Raw genomic sequence first — 21,252 nt, 5'->3', positions numbered from 1 at the left:
TGTGCATATTTACACGTTGAAAACATTATTAATTAAGAAATATTTGGTCAAATCTTTCATCCATGGTGAAGAGGGAAATCCTTGAGGCACATAAGGCACATAAATATACATAATACCAAATATTTAATGAAATAATAAATTAGAGTATGTAGTACGCAATTATTAAGTTGATTTGACAGGGATTCGTTTGTAATGTCCTACAACGACTGGAGTGATGCACGTAAAAATGATGTTTACAGCAGTCAGAATGTCACCTAGCCGCAGGACCCTGCTGTCACTGCTTGAGATCTCATGTCAGCTGATAACACAGGCTATTCTTCAAGAGAAATCCTATGTGGCATGTACAGGAATGAAGTCTTTTCATTTGTCGAGCCTTTTCCCATAATTCCAGCAGCAGCGCTGTGCCGCAGACACTCCGGAAGTGAGGCGTTTATTGACAATATGGCGACCGGGCCAGCTGAGAGGGGACTGGACGTTTTTGGGTTTTGCCAGTGACCGCAGATGTGGATGATCAAAGCAAAAGCTGTGCGCGACAGAGTGTTATGAATGAAGGGACTCGGGAGCTGTCGGGATGTTGTCTCTGAGCTGAGCCAGTCTTCACAGCGTCAGATTCATCATGTCGTTCTTCAGGCGGAAAGGTAAGGAAGTGCTCCGCTCGATGATGAAGGGATGTTCGCCGGATAGAGTGGGCTTTTCTGGACCGATGCTGAGCTCGTGTCCACATGAATGTGACATTAAAACGCTTTTATTATTGTTATGGCCATGAAATTCCTCTTATGCATCGCTGTCGTCTGTACACCGTCTACGTTAACTCCAGAGAGATGGGATATTCCTGTTTCAAGTGCACGGTTTTTGTTTTTTAGGTTACCACATGAGAACTTTGAGATTTTTTTGTGGATTATAGTCACATGTTATTGTTAAAATTCATGCTGCTAACTGAAAATTTAAAATCCCGTTGTGTCTTCTGTATAAACGTTGAGGTAACACGCATGATGTAGTGTCAGGTAGGCTCGCCATGTCAGAAAATCCTCATGTTGGAATATTATAACATGGAATGAAACAAGAATGATTTTAAGAATAATATAGAATCCTACTGAATGAACTCAAGTTTTATTCTTAAAGTTGATAACAGTGGAATTGGTTTGGAATTTGTTTTGACAAGGGTGACATTAACTGACATATTTGATCTGATGGTATGAACGAGCTATTTTTTGCAAATGCTGTATCCATTATATTTCATTGGACTTAGATGAGTGATTTTCAACTTTTTTGACTCCAAAGGCCCCTTTGTCCAAGACAGTATTTGAAGGCCGACCTATTTAAGCTGATTCGTACCTCTGGAATTAATTGAATTTACTTAATTTTAAGACTTATTGGTGTGCCATTGGAAATTAGCTGAGACTCATAAGTTAAGAAAAGAACCACTAATTTGAGAACATTTTACAAGATTCATAGTCATAGAAAACCTGGAAATGTCAGGGAAGTTTAAATTAAGATTTCCAGGCATGTAAAATATTTATGTTGTGGAAATTTCTTAAGAGTAAATATAAAATCTTTATAAAATATTGTAAAAAATCCTTATCTGGTGAGAATTCACTGGTCAGAATGGATGGGAACGCTGCTATCTTTAGATGTTCATACATTATAAACCATAATAATTATTTTGTAGTTATAGTTTTGAATAGAGTGACCGATCATTCCAAAATTCCCAGAATCCCTCCCCACAGGACAAAAACCATATACAGGTGCTGGTCATATAATTAGAATATCATCAAAAAGTTGATTTATTTCACTAATTCCATTCAAAAAGTGAAACATGTATATTATATTCATTCATTACACACAGACTGATATATTTCAAATGTTTATTTCTTTTAATTTTGATGATTAGAGCTTACAGCTCATGAAAGTCAAAAATCAGTATCTCAAAATATTAGAATATTACTTAAGACCAATACAAAGAAAGGATTTTTAGAAATCTTGGCCAACTGAAAAGTATGAAAATGAAAAGTATGAGCATGTACAGCACTCAATACTTAGTTGGGGCTCCTTTTGCCTGAATTACTGCAGCAATGCGGCGTGGCATGGAGTCGATCAGTCTGTGGCACTGCTCAGGTGTTATGAGAGCCCAGGTTGCTCTGATAGTGGCCTTCAGCTCATCTGCATTGTTGGGTCTGGTGTCTCTCATCTTCCTCTTGACAATACCCCATAGATTCTCTATGGGGTTCAGGTCAGGCGAGTTTGCTGGCCAATCAAGCACAGTAACACTATGGTCACTGAACCAGCTTTTGGTACCTTTGGCAGTGTGGGCAGGTGCCAAGTCCTGCTGGAAAATGAAATCAGCATCTCCATAAAGCTTGTCAACAGAAGGAAGCATGAAGTGCTCTAAAATTTCCTGGTAGATGGCTGCGTTGACTGTGGACTTCAGAAAACACAGTGGACCAACACCAGCAGATGACATGGCAGCCCAAATCATCACTGACTGTGGAAACTTCACACTGGACTTCAAGCAACATGGATTCTGTGCCTCTCCACTCTTCCTTCAGACTCTGGGACCTTGATTTCCAAATGAAATGTAAAATTTACTTTCATCTGAAAAGAGGACTTTGGACCACTGAGCAACAGTCCAGTTCTTTTTCTCCACAGCCCAGTTAAGATGCTTCTGACGTTGTCTCTGGTTCAGAAGTGGCTTGGTAGCCCTTTTCCTGAAGATGTCTGAGCATGGTGACTCTTGATGCACTGACTCCAGCTTCAGTTCTCTCCTTGTGAAGCTCTCCCAAGTGTTTGAATCGGCTTTGCTTGACTGTATTCTCAAGCTTGCGGTCATCCCTGTTGCTTGTACACCTTTTCCTACCCAAATTCTTCCTTCCAGTCAACTTTGCATTTAATATGCTTTGATACAGCACTCTGTAAACAGCCACACCTTTCAGTAATGACCTTCTGTGACTTACCCTCTTTGTGGAGGGTGTCAATGTTCGTCTTCTGGATCATTGCCAAGTCAGCAGTCTTCCCCATTATTGTGGTTTCAAAGAACAAGAGATACCCAGCATTTATACTGTAGGGATGGTCATTTATTCAAACTCAAATGTAAATATTCTAATATTTTGAGATACTGATTTTTGACTTTCATGAGCTGTAAGCTCTAATCATCAAAATTAAAAGAAATAAACATTTGAAATGTATCAGTCTGTGTGTAATGAATGAATATAATATACAAGTTTCACTTTTTGAATGGAATTAGTGAAATAAATCAACTTTTTGATGATATTCTAATTATATGACCAGGACCTGTACATGTATCCTGTGACTTCAGTCAGTGTGCATTAATCAATGTGGCTGCCCTAAGGGAAGGAAGGATGCCCTCTTAGTCCATGTCCTATTTAACAGGAACATCACTTCTCTTTGTTCTTAGTCTGTGTAGTCTTTGTAATATAGTGTATGTTTTTTTTCATCCATCAGAGATATGTGGGTTAATGTATGTTATTAGCACAGCACAGGACTATGAAATGTTTGAAATCATGTAGTACATGCTGCTCATTGTATAGACCAATATCATACCCACTTTTTGCTTGCACGTCTCCCAATAATGATAGGGATGATGGAAATTATTGTTGTTTTGTGTTTCATGACGCAAGACTGTTTGCCACAGGTGTTTTTTTTCCACACAAGGCCTCACCCCATGCAAATAATCCAGAAAACATAAAGTGGAAAGAGTCAAAAATGTAGGCTTTCCTGGATTAACCCATGCTGTTTTGTTTTATTGTTGGGTGTCAAAGAAAGACAGCTACTGTTCTTAAGTGACCCTTGTGCTGAATAAACAGGTGCGTTAGGACAAGAAATGCTGTAAATTATAAATGATATTTCCTATGTTCTTTATCTCATAGCTAAAGGAAAGGAACCTGAGAGACCAGCAGATGCCAAAGCCAGCAAAGGTGAGAGTCCAGTGCTGCTTTACTGTGCTTATGTTACGCTGTTTATATACTGTATTATGTACACTGTATACTGGATATATTCATCAGATTCCAGCCTCACTTGTTTTCATGTTGGTCCTTTTTCATTTTAGTCATTTTTGTCAGATTTGTGATGTTGTAGTGAGATGCCATAGAAAATGCTGGAATGTAGAGCAGTAGACCAGGTTAATGTGTATCAGGTTATAGTTTTAGTTCTTTGTGACCCTACATATGGAAATGTCATGTCTCTAAAGGTGAAAGACTATTGGGCTGTTCAAACATAATGCATTTTTGAAGTATGCTGTGCTGCTTTTTTACATAATTTTTCTATGTAAACATGCACTAGATGTTCATGTTTGATTATTGCACTCTTTTGCAGCATCTCAGACATGACACAGTGAAAATGAGTTCAGCTTTTAAAAATGTATCTATATCTTGCATGTTTTTTTGTTTAAATAGCCATTAAGACTAGCATGTTTTTTATCCTTTGTTTTTTTTTATTTAAAATGATGGAAAATCTCTGCAAAGTAAGGATATTGAATTATGTTATGAATAAATATGATTGCTTCATATGAAGAACAGACACACACTCAGAGCACGTCACATATGGTAAACGCAGTAGCTCAAACATGTTTCCATGTTTACCATATGTGATGTGCTTTATGTGTGTGTGTTTATATGTAAATAAAAGCCTGAATTATATGTTTATCATATAAAGAGACACTATACAGTCATGCCCAAAAATATCGGCACCCTTGGTAAATATGATCAAAGAAGGCTGTGAAAATTAATCTGCATTGTTAATCCTTTTGATCTTTTATTAAAAAAATTCACAGAAATCTAACCTTTCATTGGATAATAAGAATTAAAAATGGGGGGAAATATCATTATTAAAATTGTTTTTCTCAAATACACATTGGACACAATTATTGGCACCCCTAGAAATTCTTATGAGTAAAATATCTCTGAAGTATATTCCCATTCATATTCACAATTTTGAGCACTCCAGGGGGATTATGAACATGAAATTATCCAGCCATGGCTTCCTGTTTCACAGAAATATAAATAGGCGGGAAAACAAAGGCCAAATTCCCTTAATCATCCATCACAATGAGAAAAAACAAAGAATACATTTCTGATGTGCAGCAAAAGATAACTGAGCTTCACAAATTAGTGAAGTGGCTTTAAGAAAAGAGCTAGAGCAGTGAAAATTCCCATTTCCACCATCAGGGCAATAATTAAGAATTTCCAATCAACATAAAATGTTACGTTACTGCCTGGAAGAGGACGTGTGTCTATATCGTCCTAATGCACGGTGAGGAGGAGAGTTTGAGGACCTCTCCAAGGACCACAGCTGGAGAATTGCAGAAAATAGTTGAGTCTCGGGGTCAGAAAACCTTATAAAAAAATAGTCAAACAGCACCAAGAAAAATTCAAGTTTCAAGAAAAATTCTCCTCGCTCGTCCAAAAACAAACTCCAGCATATTGAGTTATCAGACACAACTGGAACTTCAGATGGGACTGGCTTCTATGGTCAGATGAAACTAAAAAATGAGCTTTTTAGCAGCAAACACTCAAGATGGGTTTGGTGAACACAGAGATAAAAAAGTACCCCATGTGTACAATGAAATATACTGCTGTATTTTTGATGTTGTGGGCCTATATTTCTGCTGGAGGTCCTGGACATCTTGTTTAGACACATGGCATCACTGATTCTATCAAATACCAACAGATAAAAAAATCTAAAAGTAACTGACTCTGTTAGAAATCTTATAATGGGCCATGTTTGGATCTTCCAGCTGTAATAATCCAAACAAAAAACCTCAAAAAACCTCACTGAGCACAAAACCAAGCTTCTGCTGGCCATTCCAGTCCTCTGACCTGAACCCTATAGAAAATGAGTGGTGAACTGAAGAAGAAGCACCAACATGGAGCTGGTAATCTAAAGGGTCTGGAGTGATTCTGGATGAAGAAATGGTCTCTGATCTCTTGTCAGGTGTTCTCTAACCTCATCAGGCATTATATTTAGAGCTGTTAAAGTGGCAAATGGAGGTTTCAAAAAGTATTGAATGAAAGGGTGCTGTTAATTGTGGCCAATGTATATTAGAGAAAAACATTTTTCATAATGATATTTCCCCCATTTTAAATTCTTATTATCCAGTGAAAGGTTAGATTTTTGTGAATTTTTTAAAATAAAAGATCAAAAGGATTAATAATGCAAATAAATTTTCACAGCCTCCTTTGATCATATTTACCAAGGGTGCCGATATTTTTGGCCATGACTATATGTCTTCCCAAGACTCGGATTAAACATTGCCTATGGATTCTTTTTATGATGCCTTTGTCACTTTTGGATCTGCAGTGTTTTGTTTACCTGGTCTTTCAATAGAGGGACAGAAACCTCAGTTTTCATTAAAAGTATCTACTTTAGAAGATTAATTAAAGTTTAATGGGTTTGGAATGACGTGATGATGACAATTTTCATTTTCAGTGATCTCTTTAAATGAATAACTAGCCAGTTGAGGCTTAGGCTAGGTTAGGACATGCTTAGGTTTATAAGCATGTGGTAAGCATTTCTTACAAAGCTTAGCAGAGCAGGTTTGTAGATTGGAACTGGGAGAAAATATAGAATTCAGTTGTGTATTAATGTTCCTGCTCTGTGTGCTCCTCTCCAGCCCAAGTGTCGCCCCACTCCCCCTCTCTTAGCGGCCGTAACCATCATGCTATCCTGGAGGCAGCGGGACCCAGCCATGTGGCCATCAATGCTATCTCAGCCAACATGGACTCCTTTGCCCGTGGCCGGACTGCTATCCTCAAAAAACAGCCGAGCCACATGGAGGCAGCACACTTTGGAGACTTAGGTACACCAGCTATGAATTACACACACTGATTCAAAACGTAGAGTTAACATGTCCAAAAGGACTTTTAACTTATGTGCTAAATGGCTTTTTTCCCGTCTACTGTTAAAGACTGTAACTGAGAGATTGAGCCTAAATTTAACTGTTTGATCTCAAAGCTGCTGTATTTTTATTTTTTATTTTTTAGTTAAGGTGGGCTTGGTAGCAACATTTGATCAATGACTTACTGTTTTGTGCTGAGCATTTTGAACTGTGTGTGTGTGTGTGTGTGTGTGTGTGTGTGTCCGTGGCCGAGGGAGAAGGAATTATCACATTAGAGGAGGGATTTTGTGAAGCTGTTACTGAAATGGCTTTCGCAGCGCACTGGCCTGCTGGATTTGTGTGTGAAGTGCCGTAATCTCTTAACCTTGTCATAGCTCTGTGATTGGTGAAAACCTGCACAAGCTCCTCCACTTTAACCTGGTTTTAGAAGACTATTTCTATGCCTATTTGTCTGTTTACTTCTCCAAGTGCTTCTTTTTCACAAATAGGGCTATCGCATTACATAACCACCTGGTTGTCATTATGATTAGTATATGTAATCATTATTTTTAGTCTGTTTTCCAGGAAAAGTAAGACTAAATATGTACATTTTAAATGCATATATTTTCTTAAAGTTGATTTTATCCACTTTTGTTAGTATACCTGCATTTAGACCTTCGTCAAAGACAAAATGTAACTTATCACAAATTAAAGTGAGGCTGAGATAGATAGATAGATAGATAGATAGATAGATAGATAGATACATAGATAGATAGATTTGATTATACAGCTAACAAAAATGCATCATTCAAAAAAAAATCCAGAAGACTTTTGTTCCCTGCAGCTTCGGTGGTCTTAAAACATGGACAAAAAGCAATTTTTATTTCAGGGGGCCTGAAATCTCCTACAGTGATTAAAATCTGTGAAGTTAACAGTAAAAAATGGCAGCTGAAAACACAGATAGTAAAGAGAAAGCCACATGATGAATCATTGTTCATTCAAGTAGCTTTTCTACAAGCTGAGGTAAATTCTTTTATTTAGCATTTAAAAGGTGCACAGGTTCATACACAAAAAACATTAATTTAATAACACAAGATGTAACAAAGCCCTAATTTACATAATTCTACATAAGTAATACTAAGAAGAAACAGTTATTTCAATGATAAACCATCATATGTGAAGTGTCACACAGAGAGTTCTGGGAATATCAATTTACGTTTTTTCTCTTTTCTCCTTTTCACTTTCAATAACTGTACACTTCACAGTATTTTACTGTAAATTTAAATTAAATGCCCCATTTCAACTATTATAGTTTTTTTTATTAAATATTTTTTCTGAAACTTTAACTATTAAAAGTACAACAGTGATGATATATTGAAATTTAATTATTATTATTTTTTTTTTAAATTTGGCCATGCTTAGAAGGTTTGGTTATCATACTTGGTGTAGAAGTCATCTTCAGTGTTATCATCTACCCTTGGATAGAATGTCTTTGTTATGATGTCCTAACCCCTCCTTTACATTTAAAAAGATATGTAACATTGAAACGTTACATGTTGACAAACCAGTGTTGCAAGGTAACTTTGGTAAAGACAATGCTTCTAACGTCAAATATTAACGTGTTGCCTCCTACACAAAGGAGGTTAGTATTTTTTTCATCTCAAGTACCATCCTTTGCGTTTTCTTATACTGGACTCATTGTGTGGATCCCTGAGTTCACATCTCAGTAAATGTTTTAATCAGACCATCTTCTGGTTGAAAGAGGAAGGTGTGGCCTTTCAAAGCATTCAAAGGAGGTCACAGCTCTATTATAAGATTTGTTTTGTGTGTTTTTATTTATGGAACAAAGTCTGTGCTGCTACTGTATATTATAAATGGATTGCTGGGTGTGGTCTGGAGAAGTCATGGGTTTGAAGTAGAGGCATTAAAGGTGCTCTGAGTTTAATCCCCGTTTATATAAAAAGGGTGAAGCTTAATCAGAATTTCAATACACAAATCAGTTAACAGGGGCCTTTCTTCGTGCGTCACTAACTCAGCGGATTCGATTGTTGACGATTTCACTTGATCTTGGATCATTTGGTTCTTCAAAGCTCATCCTGGAGTTGCTGTCATAGCAACAGATCCGTAAGCTTAAACCTGCTCGGGAGCAGGCCTATTTCATGTAAACAGGATTAGATTGCATATTTTTAAGCAGAATTGATACTTAAAATCTGTCCCAGCCACCGCTACTTGATTACAAGAGCACCCTACTGATCCAGGGACAATAATTTAAAATAATAATAATTTAAAAATTAATTTGAAAATAATATAATAATGTTGTGTAGTCTATAATACTGTAGAGAGAGCCAGTTTTATGCATCAAAAGATTTATTAGTGATGAAATAATTACTCTATAATTGTATTAGTCTTGCACACATGCAATACAGTTAATCTGAGCCGTGCATTAATTTGAGTGGTGACAGATATTATGGGAGTGGCTTGATGGAGTGCAGGAGATGCAAATAACATGATCTTGACCCTTAAGAATCTTTAATTAATGCTGTCACATTATAAATCTGCTTCAAAGATAAAGTTAAATGAATTGCTAATTACAACATTGAAATAAAAATGTAAAGCCTGTACAAATACAAGAAATCGTGAATATAAATAAAAAATTGAAAACGGTGCACATTTCATTTATCTATTATAACATTTATGTAGTTTTGTTTCCTTATAAAGGTCCAGAAATTTGTCAATTTTTTTTTCATCAGGTGTCTTTTTTAATTTATTATATGATGTCATTACGTTGCTGTCTTGCCGCCAGCCAATCGCTGCATTGCTGATCGTGGTTTCGAGTATCGATACATCTGCCCTTTTTGGGGGAACACGAGAATGCGCAGTAATCTAGACAACTTAATCCAGATATTTTAGTCAAATACACATTCGCATCTTTCAAATGATCTCGGATGTAATAAGCGACGTACAAAGAACCGTTGGTTGTTACCAGGCCAAATCTGCGATTGTGTTTTTAAGTATGTTGTCTCTGCATTAAGGAAATATGGATTGTAACAATGGGGTTTAAAAAGTGTCTTTGCTTTTCAGGTCGCTCCAGTGTCAACTACCAGGTTCAAGAGACTCGGTCTCGGCTTTCTAAAACCGTAGACCAGATCTTGCGGGATAATGTGGCCATGCCCTACTTCATACAGTCTATGGAGACCCGCTCAGCTGAGCACCTGGTCCGCTTCTGGCTTGAAGCTGAGAGCTTTCGATCCACCAGCTGGTCTAGGGTCAGAGCGCACAGCCTCAACTCAGTCAAACACAGCACCTTGGCTGAGCCTGCGACTGCCCTGGAATCCCCCGACTCACCAGACTCCCCAGACGACCCCAGCAGACCCTCAACTCTGGATGAGAGGGATGAAGAGGACACTTTCTCCTCCCGGACTTCCTCCAGACCTCACACCCCCAGCCCCCAAGACACTAACTTTCATACCGGGGCTCTGATTGGTCACCGGAACTCTGTTAGCTCAGAGGGGGCCACCCGTCCTGGGACTCCCCACCTGCAGCCCAGCCTAAGATCAGAGACACCCACCAGACAGCCCTCCTCCAAGACAGGCACTCCAGTTAAAGGCCAGTCTACTAGTGGCCTCTCTGACAAACTTATGAAAAGTGAGTACAAGTTATGGTAACCTCGTTGTTCAATGTATTTTACTTGTTTGTTTTGACTGTGTTACTGCAATTAGTCCTTCCAGCTGGTATTTTTTAATAAGTGCTGGCTGAGATGATCTCCTGAGTAATTTAGGGTTAAAGGAGGATTCTTAGTTAAATTCTACTTAAGTAGCAATAGCATGTTCTGTGGCGTGCTGTTGATCACCAGAGTAAACCACATTTACAATGTAAAACAGTAATTCGACGCTTGAATTTTGTTAAGACACTTTTAAATGGATAGGCTAATTTGTCTAAAAGGTCTTAATGTGGCCCTACTTTATTACATTGATGAATCTCTGGTTATTTGTTATCGTTGTATAATTCCTTCACTTTCCAGGTAGTTATGTCGCATTCCTTCCTGGTATCCTGACATGAACACTAGGCAAAGCTTAGAGTGAAACTAGTTAAAATATAAAGCTTTGTCCAGGCAAGGTTAGGTGATTTTATTACACTATTTTCAAGTTAACGTGAGATGTTTTGCCTATATTTTTATCCTTTAGAAAAATTACAGGTATGTCTGATATATTGGTGCCATATTGGTTTTGGCTAAAGAATATATAAAATATATATATATATATATATATATATATATATATATATATATATATATATATATATATATATATATATATATATATATATATATATATATATATATATATATATATATATATATATATATATATATATATTAGATATTTGTATGTTTTGCACTCTCATGTTCTCTATTTTTACACTTAGATTAGAAACACACACTTTTATAATAATTTAAAAACTAAATCTTTTCTACTATTCCTTCCATAATTTTATTGTTGTGCATCCTAGTTGCATGTTTTAAATACTTATGGTGCATGCTTGCTTGCTTGGCTTTAAGTCCATAATGATTAAAAAAAAACCTGTATACAAATAGAAAAGTTAAAGTTTGGTGAACTCTGACCTGCAAATTTGATGTTTGATCAGTATAGCATCTACATGACCTTTTGGCTAAATTAAGGGGAAAAAACTACTTCAAAACTGCATGGTTTGCAGTGTTCCTTAGTAATTTCACAAAAACTGTACCTTAAGCTTGAGTTTTTACGAGCATTCCTTTATATCCATAGGGGATATTCTGTACTTAAGTTTTTCATGGTTAGTGGCCTTTTACCATTACAACATATTCCTTTCGTATCAGACGATGACTTTTAATATCCATGCGGCATTGGTTTTATAGAGCAGTCTTGGTAAATGATCTCATTTAGCATCTTGGCAGTGAACTACTACAATGAACAGAAGTCAGGAGCTGAGTATTCATTAACGGCTAATACAAAGAAGCTCCAGGCTGTAAAAGCAGCGAATGGAAAAAGTCAGTTGAGCCGAAAGACATCAAATCAGCTTAGAAGAGGAGTCAGATCCTATCAGCCCGTGGCTTCTGCTGCGAGAGCCTTCGCTGTCTTAAAAAAGAACAAGTCTTTGTCCACTTCATTGCGTTTTATAAGGCTGTCTCTGGCTTTTCTCAGCATCTAAAAATGAATTTTATGAAAAGCACTTCAACATTTAAACTTGCTCTGATGAGATTCCTCATCTCACAGACCCCCATTAAACTTAAACACTTTCAACATGGCCTTTAAACATAGTCGCACTACTCATGATGGCTGATCGTCAACCATAATTCAGATAAATCATTGACCTTATCCATTCTTATCTATACATTACTATATACTTCTGTTTTTAGTTTTTAAATTTAGTTTTTCTGGTGTCTCAAGCACACTGCATACAAGCGTACTGACATGCTCTTCAGTATGAAATATGCGCCCATCCTGTATTTGAGTTTGATATTAATGTTTAACAAGGTGTAGATGTTAGATTTGTCCCTAGGCCTTTGCTCTAATTGTACTAGTCATTTGTTTGATTTATAGTGACACTTAAGCACACTTGAGGCTTTTATGAATAGCCATGGCTGAAATGTGAATTAGCACACTTCTGTAAGTCTGTGAACAGGGATGTTGAATATGATAAAGGTGTTTGCTGTGGATTGAGTCTGATTTGTCCGTCATCTTTACCCGCTGTATCCTATTTTCAATTTCCTTATATACTGATTTTTCTCATTTGTAGGTATAGAGAGAGATGCGGTTAACATTTTCACTAAGTACATATCTCCAGATGCTGCTAGGCCGATTCCCATCACTGAACAGATACGCAACGACATTGTGGGTAAGAAAATTCCTTATCATAATGACCTCTCTGTTTAGACTGCTGAAGATGTACTTTTTTTTTTTTATCTGTTTGAACAAGATAATTATATTTATAGGAGATACTGGGTGATTAGGAAATGAGGGCCTGGTTTTATGGATTTATCTTCAGGAAGCTTGTTGTCATTACATACCTTATTTCAGTTTTTAAGTAAAAATTTTTTTTATGTTAAATATCTTAAAAATGACTCTTTTTGATTGGATGGAATGGAATAGCTTTGCTTTTTCGGATGTGAGAGCACTTATACATGTTTAATTTTTCTGTTTTCATGTTTCACGTTTCTGTTAGGATAGAGTAAACAAAACCGTTTGTTTTCTTTTGCTAGCGAAAATCTGTGGGGAAGACGGACAAGTGGACCCAAACTGCTTTGTCATTGCACAATCTGTTGTGTTCTCCATCATCGAACAACAGTAAGTAGCTAATTTCACTCTCAGTGTTTGTCCTTCACACATATTGCTCTCATATCTTATCTGTAAAGTTGTACATTTATCAGTTTTTATTCTTTACATCCAATGTACTCTAGAAACAGACTGTATAAACATGCTGAGAAATGTCTTTGGCCGTTCATTAAGCATTTTTAAAATAATATGTGGAGTATAATTTTAGCTTAAAAAAGCCTTATAGACACACGTAGTTCATTTATGAAACTCTAGATGGCACAAGCTGACAGGTCCTTTACATACAATATGCTAGCACTCGCATCAATTTACTACATGGTGCAAGCTGATTGATTAACAGTCACATACATTAACATGCTGTTCAGAGATTTGTCATGATTGAAATGTATTTGGTTCCATTCCATTTGTTCTCCTAGCTGTTTTTGATCTTAAAAACTGGTTTTGCGAGGTGTAGAGTTGGGGCTACAAGGTTTCTCATAGTAGAGCTGAGGCTTTAAAGGGATAGTTCACCCAAAAATGAAAATTCTGTCGTCATTTACCCACCTTCATGTCGTTCCAAACCCGTAAGACCTTTATTCATCATGGGAACACAAATGAAGATATTTTTGATGAAATCCATGAATTGTTATTTTGCATTATGTTATTGAATTCTATTTTTATGTTTTTTTTATTTTATTAATCATACAAAATTGACACAATTTACAGGCCTAATGTTTTCTCTCAATTTATTTGAAATGTATTTGTTTATCCAGCCTCTTCTCTTTCTGTATTTACATGGAAATGTCGGGCACCTGTTTTACAGGCACTTTAGTGAGTTCTTGCGGAGCCATTATTTCTGTAAGTACCAGATTGAGGTGCTGACCAGTGGTTCTGTGTTCCTGGCGGACATCCTGTTTTGCGAGTCAGCCCTCTTCTACTTCTCTGAGGTGAGGGCACTCACTTCAGCCTCTGTTTAAAAGGAAATTACAGCATTAATACAATTTTAAATATGGTTGTACATTACTTTTTACAGCTTAACTTGTATAACCCAAATTTTCCTGTAGATTATCTTTCTTGTATGCACTTTCAATTATATAAGTATAGATGTTGAATTATATGTAATGTTCTTTACTTTTTAAGTGCGCTTTAAACTTAGATTTAAGTGTTTTATGAGTCCAGATATTATGTGTCCTTTTAGAACACACTTTCAAGTTGAATTTATCTTGAATTTATGCATAGAGCTGTATAAGCACATGAAATATGCTGAGCTCGACAATTTGCCCAAAACCTGTTTCTAAATGGCAGAATGCACCAAAAGTGCAAGTGTGCGTATAAATTGATGGATTTCTGATCCAAGTACATTTGAAGTGCCAAGGGATTATAAAGTAGGATTGAAACCTAATTCAAAGTGTGTGTGTGCCAATATAGTACATGGAGAAGGAGGATGCAATGAATGTGCTGCAGTTCTGGCTGGCTGCAGAAAACTTTCAAGATCAGTTGGCTGCCAAGAAAGGCCAGTATGATGGACAGGAAGCCCAGAATGATGCCATGATTCTCTATGACAAGTATGTCCTATTTGAAGTTCAGTGTAATCTTTGTTTTGGCACATTATTTCAGTCTACTATTAGGGATGGATCAGGATGGCTAACTAAAAAACTAGTCATCTAATTATCATCCCCTCCCTTGATTAACTCATTAGGAAATTTTTATTTTTCCTTTTTTTTTTTTTTTAAGTGGTGTTGCTATAAATACAATGGATTAATAGGCTTCTGTCGACCTCTGAAAATTCTATTTTTAGCCTTTTTTGTTTGTTTTTTCTAGGTAAATATTGTTAAACCTAAATAAAAATAAAAATTAAAAATTAGTGTCAATGTCTAAAATATAGCCTAAAATTACCCTGCTGGGTTTTTTTTCTGCACTAACATTCAAATGGATTTGGTATCTTATGCTCACCAAGGATACATTTGTGTGATCAAAAACAGTAACATTGTGAAATATTACAATTTACAACAATTTTTCTTTAGTTTAATGTATTTTTAACACATTTTAAAATGTAATTTATTCCTATTATGTCAAAGCTGAATTTTCAGCAGCCGTTACTCCAATCTCAGTGTCATATTATGCTATCATTATATCATTATCATTATGCATATCATTCTAATATGCTGATTTGCTGCCCAAGAAGACAAAAAAACATTTATATTTAATATTTTTATAACATTTCTTTTTAAGGATGCTTTAATGAATAAAAACTTGAAAGAACAGCATTTGTTTAAAATAGTACTCTTTTGTGACATGTTTTGTAACATTTATAAATGTATACTGTATCAATTTAATGCATACTTGTTGAAAATCTTACTGACCCCAGACTTAAACATGTAAACATATCTGTTTGGTTTATGGTGGACATAACTCTAAATCAGCATTTTTATACAGAGCTTCCTTGTTGCTGACTAGTCATTCAGGCAGCCCATAGGCCTGTTGATTTTGACACTATGCAGTTGTGCACATGCCTCTGTAGTGTTTAAGATGTGGCAACAGCATAACCATTACTTTCGGTAGACAAGAAGACATGACAGTTCATGTGATCTGCTTAGGTATTTTTCACTCCAAGCCACAAATCCATTGGGTTTTGGTGACTCTGTACGGATGGAGATTGAATCCAATATCTGTCGAGAAGGCGGACCTCTCCCAAACTGCTTCAACACTCCACTAAGACAGGCCTGGACCACCATGGAAAAGGTGGGTTATGTCGCCACAACACTTTTCTCTAGAAGTGTACAAAAAATGATGAAGGTGGAAGCTTGGTATTAGGAAGAAACATCCTTCTGAAGTTTTCTTCTTTTCTCAACCTCAGGTTTACATGCCAGGCTTTCTGTCAAGCAACCTTTACTATAAGTATTTGAGCGACCTTATCAACTCCGTACGGGTGGATGAGTTTACTGGAGGAAATGCCAACACTCCGAGCCAGGGCTGGACCCATGAGGTCGACCGCAACTCAAGCGTCACGGAAGGGTCACAAGCCCAGGTGACTGACTGGTTTGATAGTCTCCCCAAAAGCTACATTCCACTTGTTTTTCATAATAATACAAGGATTCTTCAAGAATATGGATGCAAGTATGGCTAACTTTGTCCTGATCTTCTCAAAATGTTTTCACCTTCAGTTGCAGCAAGGTACTAAAAAAGCGGCTGTCAAGATCCTGAAGAACTTCGATGAGGCGATAACGGTGGACATCGCCAGTCTGGACCCTGAGTCTCTCTACCAGAGACCATATGCTGGGTGAGTCAGGGGTTGAAACCTTCATGCTACACTTCCTTCCCATCATGGGACCTCAGATTGGTACAACATAAACATCTTTAATATTCAACAAAAAGGATGGTTCAAGGCCATCACTACATTAAACATTCATTGATCATGGATATGTTTTTAGGCCTTGCAAAGTTGAACAATTTATACATCAAGGTAATATTTTTTTCTCACTGGCTGACGAGTGAAAATACCTACTTTTTCTGACACATAAAAAGTCAGCTTTTTGTGGTCTGCCTGGGCCAGCAGAAAAAGATATTGTGCACAAAACACTGGATTCAGATCCAGATTCAGCTTTTTTTGCTTTCATCTCAGAAGAATGACCTTTGGGAAGGTGAATGAGCTGGGCCAGTTCATCAGAGAGGCTGAGCCAGAGCCAGATGTGAAGAAATCCAAGGGTAGGACACACACACATGCATTTGCTCTTGAAAACGTTTTTCTCCTGTCTCCAGTGGCGGTTTTAGGCATGGGCGAACGGGGCAGCCGCCTGGGGCGGAATTTTTTCATGACACGTGGGGGGCGGCACAAGCACTTGGAAAAAAAAAAAATCATCTGCGACGCTAAGCGGTTTTCTATTATCTATCATATTATCTATCATATAACTGTGCGGGGAATTGGCAAATTGGCGCCCCTGCTTGTTGAGAAGGTACCGAGCACAGAAGCTGTGTGAGAAGTGGAAAGGGGAGGGGGGTGCGGCCACGGGGGACAGTTCACCTCTCTCAAATTAGTGGGACAAGTGGGCTAAAGTCAGTCACACCCAGGGGCGCGGGAAGTGTTTTTTTTTATGTGGGCAACTGTTTAATTGTTGGGAATATAAAAAAAAAAAAAAAATCGGAGTGTCTATTTAAGTGCAAATAGCTATGTTGCTGGCAGAGGCTATTTACATTAACTCCACCCACAAATGTATGATTGAGATAGTCAAATATGCAAAAGACGGTTACTAGTTATCAGATTCAGTGGTGCAGATGGTAAAATTTGCGTTACACTTCTTTGGACACGATCGACCAAGGTTCGAATCTGCCTTTTGGCGAACTTTTTTTCTCCCTTTTTAAATTTCAAATCACATCACATCAGAAAAGCATTTATTTTTTTAATAAAAATGAAGGAAATAATCAAAGAGTTGAACATAAAGTATCGGGTAGGGTTAGGGTAGGTGTAGAGAGGGCTTTTGTCCCAATAAGGTGGCATCCATTTAATAATTAGAAATAAAATTTAAAAATTACACTCAATAAGTTATTGCATACTATTTTATAATGTATTACAATGCAGAAGTGCAGATAATTACCACTATTTTTGCAATAAGTAATGTTTTTCTCTAATAATGTTTTTCGCCATGTTTTTATTTTATATGGGCGCTCAGAGGGGGTCTCGCCCGGGGAGTAATTCAATGTAGAACCGCCACTGCCTGTCTCTGACTGACACACACTTGCACATGTTTTGTATTGTGCGAGTTGGCTCTTAGTTATGACTTATGCTGAAGTGCTCTTGATGTCTTCAGTTTGAGTGCAGAGAGTGTGTTGCCATGGCGATAAGTAGCCGGTGATGTGGGGTGATTGTGTTGAGGAGCAGTGAAAAGCAAGATTCACTGTTCTGTCCAGCTCACTCGCTCTTAATTTATTTCCTTTCTATCAGGTTCCATGTTTTCTCAAGCAATGAAGAAATGGGTGCAAGGAAACTCAGATGAGGTGTGCACCTGCATATTTCATTCAAATGACGTGTCATCTTTTCTAATGTTTTAATTAAGTGGAAATGGATTTAAGCTGGTTATAGTTCATGATATGTGCTGTCTTTGTTTTTGGTGTGCCAGGCACAAGAAGAGATGGCATGGAAGATTGCAAAAATGATCGTCAATGATGTCATGCAGCAGGGACACCAGGGAAGCCCTGAAGTGAAGGCAACAAAAGTACATCTTATTTTATCTTTGCATTCATAAAGATTTGTTTCTTGAACTTCACCCAAAAATGAAAATTCTGTCATTTATTCAAGTCGTTCCAAACCCAGACTTACTTTCTTCTATGGAAAACAAAGGCAATTCCTCAGATTTTTATGGTTTGGCCAATTGCATAATCCAACCCGGTATACTGTTCAGAGTGTTGTGTTCTCAGGTAACAAATTAAATCTGGTGTAGCAAAGTTCTTCGACAATGAGTCGCCTCTCAATATTTCAGTTAAAAGAAAATTTTTATATAGTTGTAAATATTTCCACACTGCTGACATCATGTTTATCTGTTATATCTTATCCACTTTATATGTATAAAATAGTCAAGATGCATCATTTGGGAAGTGCTAATTAAATCAGTGTTTTGATCAATGCTTTTGGTTCTTCAAAACACTTGTGACCAAAACTAAATATTTGTTTTATTTATTTATTTTTTGATGTTTCAGCCGAATATTTTTGGTTGCTGAAATTTTAGTGCATCACTGCCTTTCACACAATGAAGCGGAGTGTGGACGGATGCTGTCAAGTGTTAAAAAAGACAAATTCACAAAAGGCACAAAACTAGACCATACAAGGCATACAATAGGGTTGTGTGAGGAACTGCTCTACAATTGAAGTCATGTGAATTATAGTGAGTCAAGAAGTGCCTGACATTTTATTACACTTTAAGATAATAAACATGCGAGACGTTAAAATGGTGTTATCTCAAATTACTATTTCATGTCCATATAATTATTGATATCTGTGTAAGAAGCGGTATGGTTGTATAACAAATTAACCCTTTTTAGATTTTAGCAATGTAATAAATGGGATAATAAACATCCTATCGGTAGTTATCGCCTGGCCTGGATTATTTTGCGATAACCAGTTGTTAGTACATTATCCCTTACTTAAATTTACTTTGTGGATGGCTCAGCAAACCACAGTAAGGCAAGTTTAAATATGCCAAAATGTGCATTTTTCTTATATGCAAAAAGCAGTCTCATCATTCTGCTGAAGATCTCCATTTATAGATCCTTAGAAGAAAGTTATGCAGGTTTGGAAGAAGATGAAGATGTGAGAAAACTATGACAGAATTGTATTATTGGGTGAACTAACAATTTAAGTGTTTATTGTGTAGCGGCACTGGGGTTAGTAGTCAATTTAAATTTGTATTTATTTTAGAATGACAGGAAGGTGTGCAGAATCTGACCTGTTCTGTTTTCATCAGCTATGACCCTCTCGTTAAGTGTGGAAGCAGCTCCTACCCTCCCTCCTGTCGCCCTCTGCATAATGACTGGAGAAGCAAACGACCTGAAGATGAACTCAGAGCTGAACTGCATTAACATATCAGTGAGGACCTTGAAAGAGGCATTCCATGACTTCCTGCATGTGTTTGTGTGTGAGAGCGTGAGTGTTTAGATATGCACACTACTAGCCAAAATATGTTTTCCGCCCCATCCACCCCATCATTTCTAGCGCTCAGAAGGAATTCTGTTTATTATTTGAAGAGGAGCGAAAAGAGTTTAAATACAGACATGAATAAACCCGTAAACAAAACAAGCGGGATCTATTGCACAGCATACGAACAGAACAAAATTTCAGAACAAAACTGAAAGAACACAGAAAAATTTCAGAAAGTACCTGCTGTTGCGTTTAGTTGTTACCATGTCGGCCAACAGGAAGTGCACAAGGAATCTGAACGGGAACTACAAAGTGGCTGTGACTTAAATATTTCCTTCCTCATCTTAATTCTTATCTCACACTTCTTTTATCTTTCTTTTTCATTCACTTTTTTTAAAGAGTGGCTATGAAGTGCTTAGGCCCTTTTTTAGTACAAATAAACAGATAAACAGAAATGCATAAATACCCAAGGTGGCTATGTACAGTTTTATTTACAGATTATTGGTATGCCATAGTGGATGAAAGTCAGCCAGTGTCAGAGACTGTTCTGTCCCTCTCTCATGGAGCTGAAGTGACTGATGTTACAGTTCAAACTGGAATGGGAACTAATGAACTTGGGCCTGGAAAATGTTCCCTGACTGCAGAACTCCCTCTAGAACCCTGTCCAGATCTGATTCTAGACTGTAGAGATATAAAAACTGAACTGCTAGGGCAATGTTTATCCCCGTTCTGTATAAATGTGGATTCCTGGTTTACCGCCATATATTAATGTTAGTTCTTTTTATGGTGATTGTCTTTTTTTTTTTTTTTTTTTTGTATGATATGTCAAACTCTGTCTAAGCAAATCTCAATGATGACTGTTCCTTTTGAAACGTGTACTTGGACATGAAGTTATTGCTTTGGACCTCATTGAGATGTGGACGAGAAACAGGAAAAAGACTTTTGGTACTATGTACCACTAATATGTTTTCTGACATATATGTGTACTTAATCTATAATATATTTAAATGTGTTTGATTTAAATACATATATTGTTGAAACGTCTCTTGATGCAGTCTTTGTGTTTTGTTTTTGTTCATGGGTCCGATTGAACAAAGAGTTTTACAGTTACCCGTGTAGGCAGAATATTATTGATTTGCACTTTGAAATTGGATTTGTGCTAATGTATTGAGCATAACTCAAATAAAATGAATTCCAACAAAATAAGAATCCTATAAAACAGAAAAAAGAAAATGTTATTAAAGTAAAAAGCTTTCAACTTTCACAAACTTTTTTGCTTTCACAATTTAAGTTGGGTGGGCAAGGTCTCAGAGATGAAGGTTCTCATTGGCTAGTTAGTTTTGGAGTAACATTACCAATTTTCTAGTTAGTAGTATGCACGTTTTTAAAATATATAATTTCCACATTCAATCATTAAAAATGACTAATGAATCTTTCAGTTGTTCATGTTTTAAGTATTTTAAAGCATTTGAAAGAAATTGCATTCATGTTCACTTGCAAAAGCA

The 21,252-nt window shown here is 36.8% G+C and overlaps 1 protein-coding gene across 2 annotated transcripts; it reads left to right on the top strand.

The window, feature by feature from the left end:
• The first annotated feature begins 360 nt into the window (after positions 1-360).
• On the top strand, positions 361-20,963 carry akap10 (A kinase (PRKA) anchor protein 10). Of its 2 annotated transcripts, none has more exons than XM_058777277.1 (15): positions 361-638; positions 3,885-3,932; positions 6,626-6,811; positions 9,911-10,474; positions 12,605-12,703; positions 13,068-13,152; positions 13,943-14,066; positions 14,548-14,684; positions 15,717-15,861; positions 15,977-16,147; positions 16,284-16,399; positions 16,745-16,824; positions 18,059-18,111; positions 18,234-18,329; positions 19,575-20,963. In XM_058777277.1, the coding sequence occupies exons 1-15, from the start codon at positions 617-619 to the stop codon at positions 19,578-19,580; spliced, it is 1,932 nt and encodes a 643-aa protein (XP_058633260.1). In that variant the 5' UTR covers positions 361-616; the 3' UTR covers positions 19,581-20,963. The 2 variants fall into 2 exon arrangements, with proteins under 2 accessions (XP_058633260.1, XP_058633259.1); XM_058777276.1 differs by having other exon boundaries at positions 362-638; positions 16,742-16,824; positions 19,575-20,962.
• Positions 20,964-21,252: the final 289 nt, after the last annotated feature.

The sequence above is a fragment of the Onychostoma macrolepis genome, chromosome 05 (assembly GCF_012432095.1).
Source record: "Onychostoma macrolepis isolate SWU-2019 chromosome 05, ASM1243209v1, whole genome shotgun sequence".
In the NCBI taxonomy this organism is placed as follows: Eukaryota; Metazoa; Chordata; class Actinopteri; order Cypriniformes; family Cyprinidae; genus Onychostoma; species Onychostoma macrolepis.
The sequence above is the reverse complement of the archived record's forward strand: the minus strand, read 5'-3'. Positions and strand labels throughout refer to the sequence as shown.

Bases quoted from the DNA above. Each gene is read 5' to 3' on its own strand.
- akap10 (XM_058777276.1), top strand. From the start codon at position 617: ATGTCGTTCTTCAGGCGGAAAG. The intron at 3,933-6,625 runs GTGAGAGTCCAG...GCTCCTCTCCAG, and splicing joins AGATGCCAAAGCCAGCAAAG to CCCAAGTGTCGCCCCACTCC. The intron at 16,825-18,058 runs GTAGGACACACA...CCTTTCTATCAG, and splicing joins AGATGTGAAGAAATCCAAGG to GTTCCATGTTTTCTCAAGCA.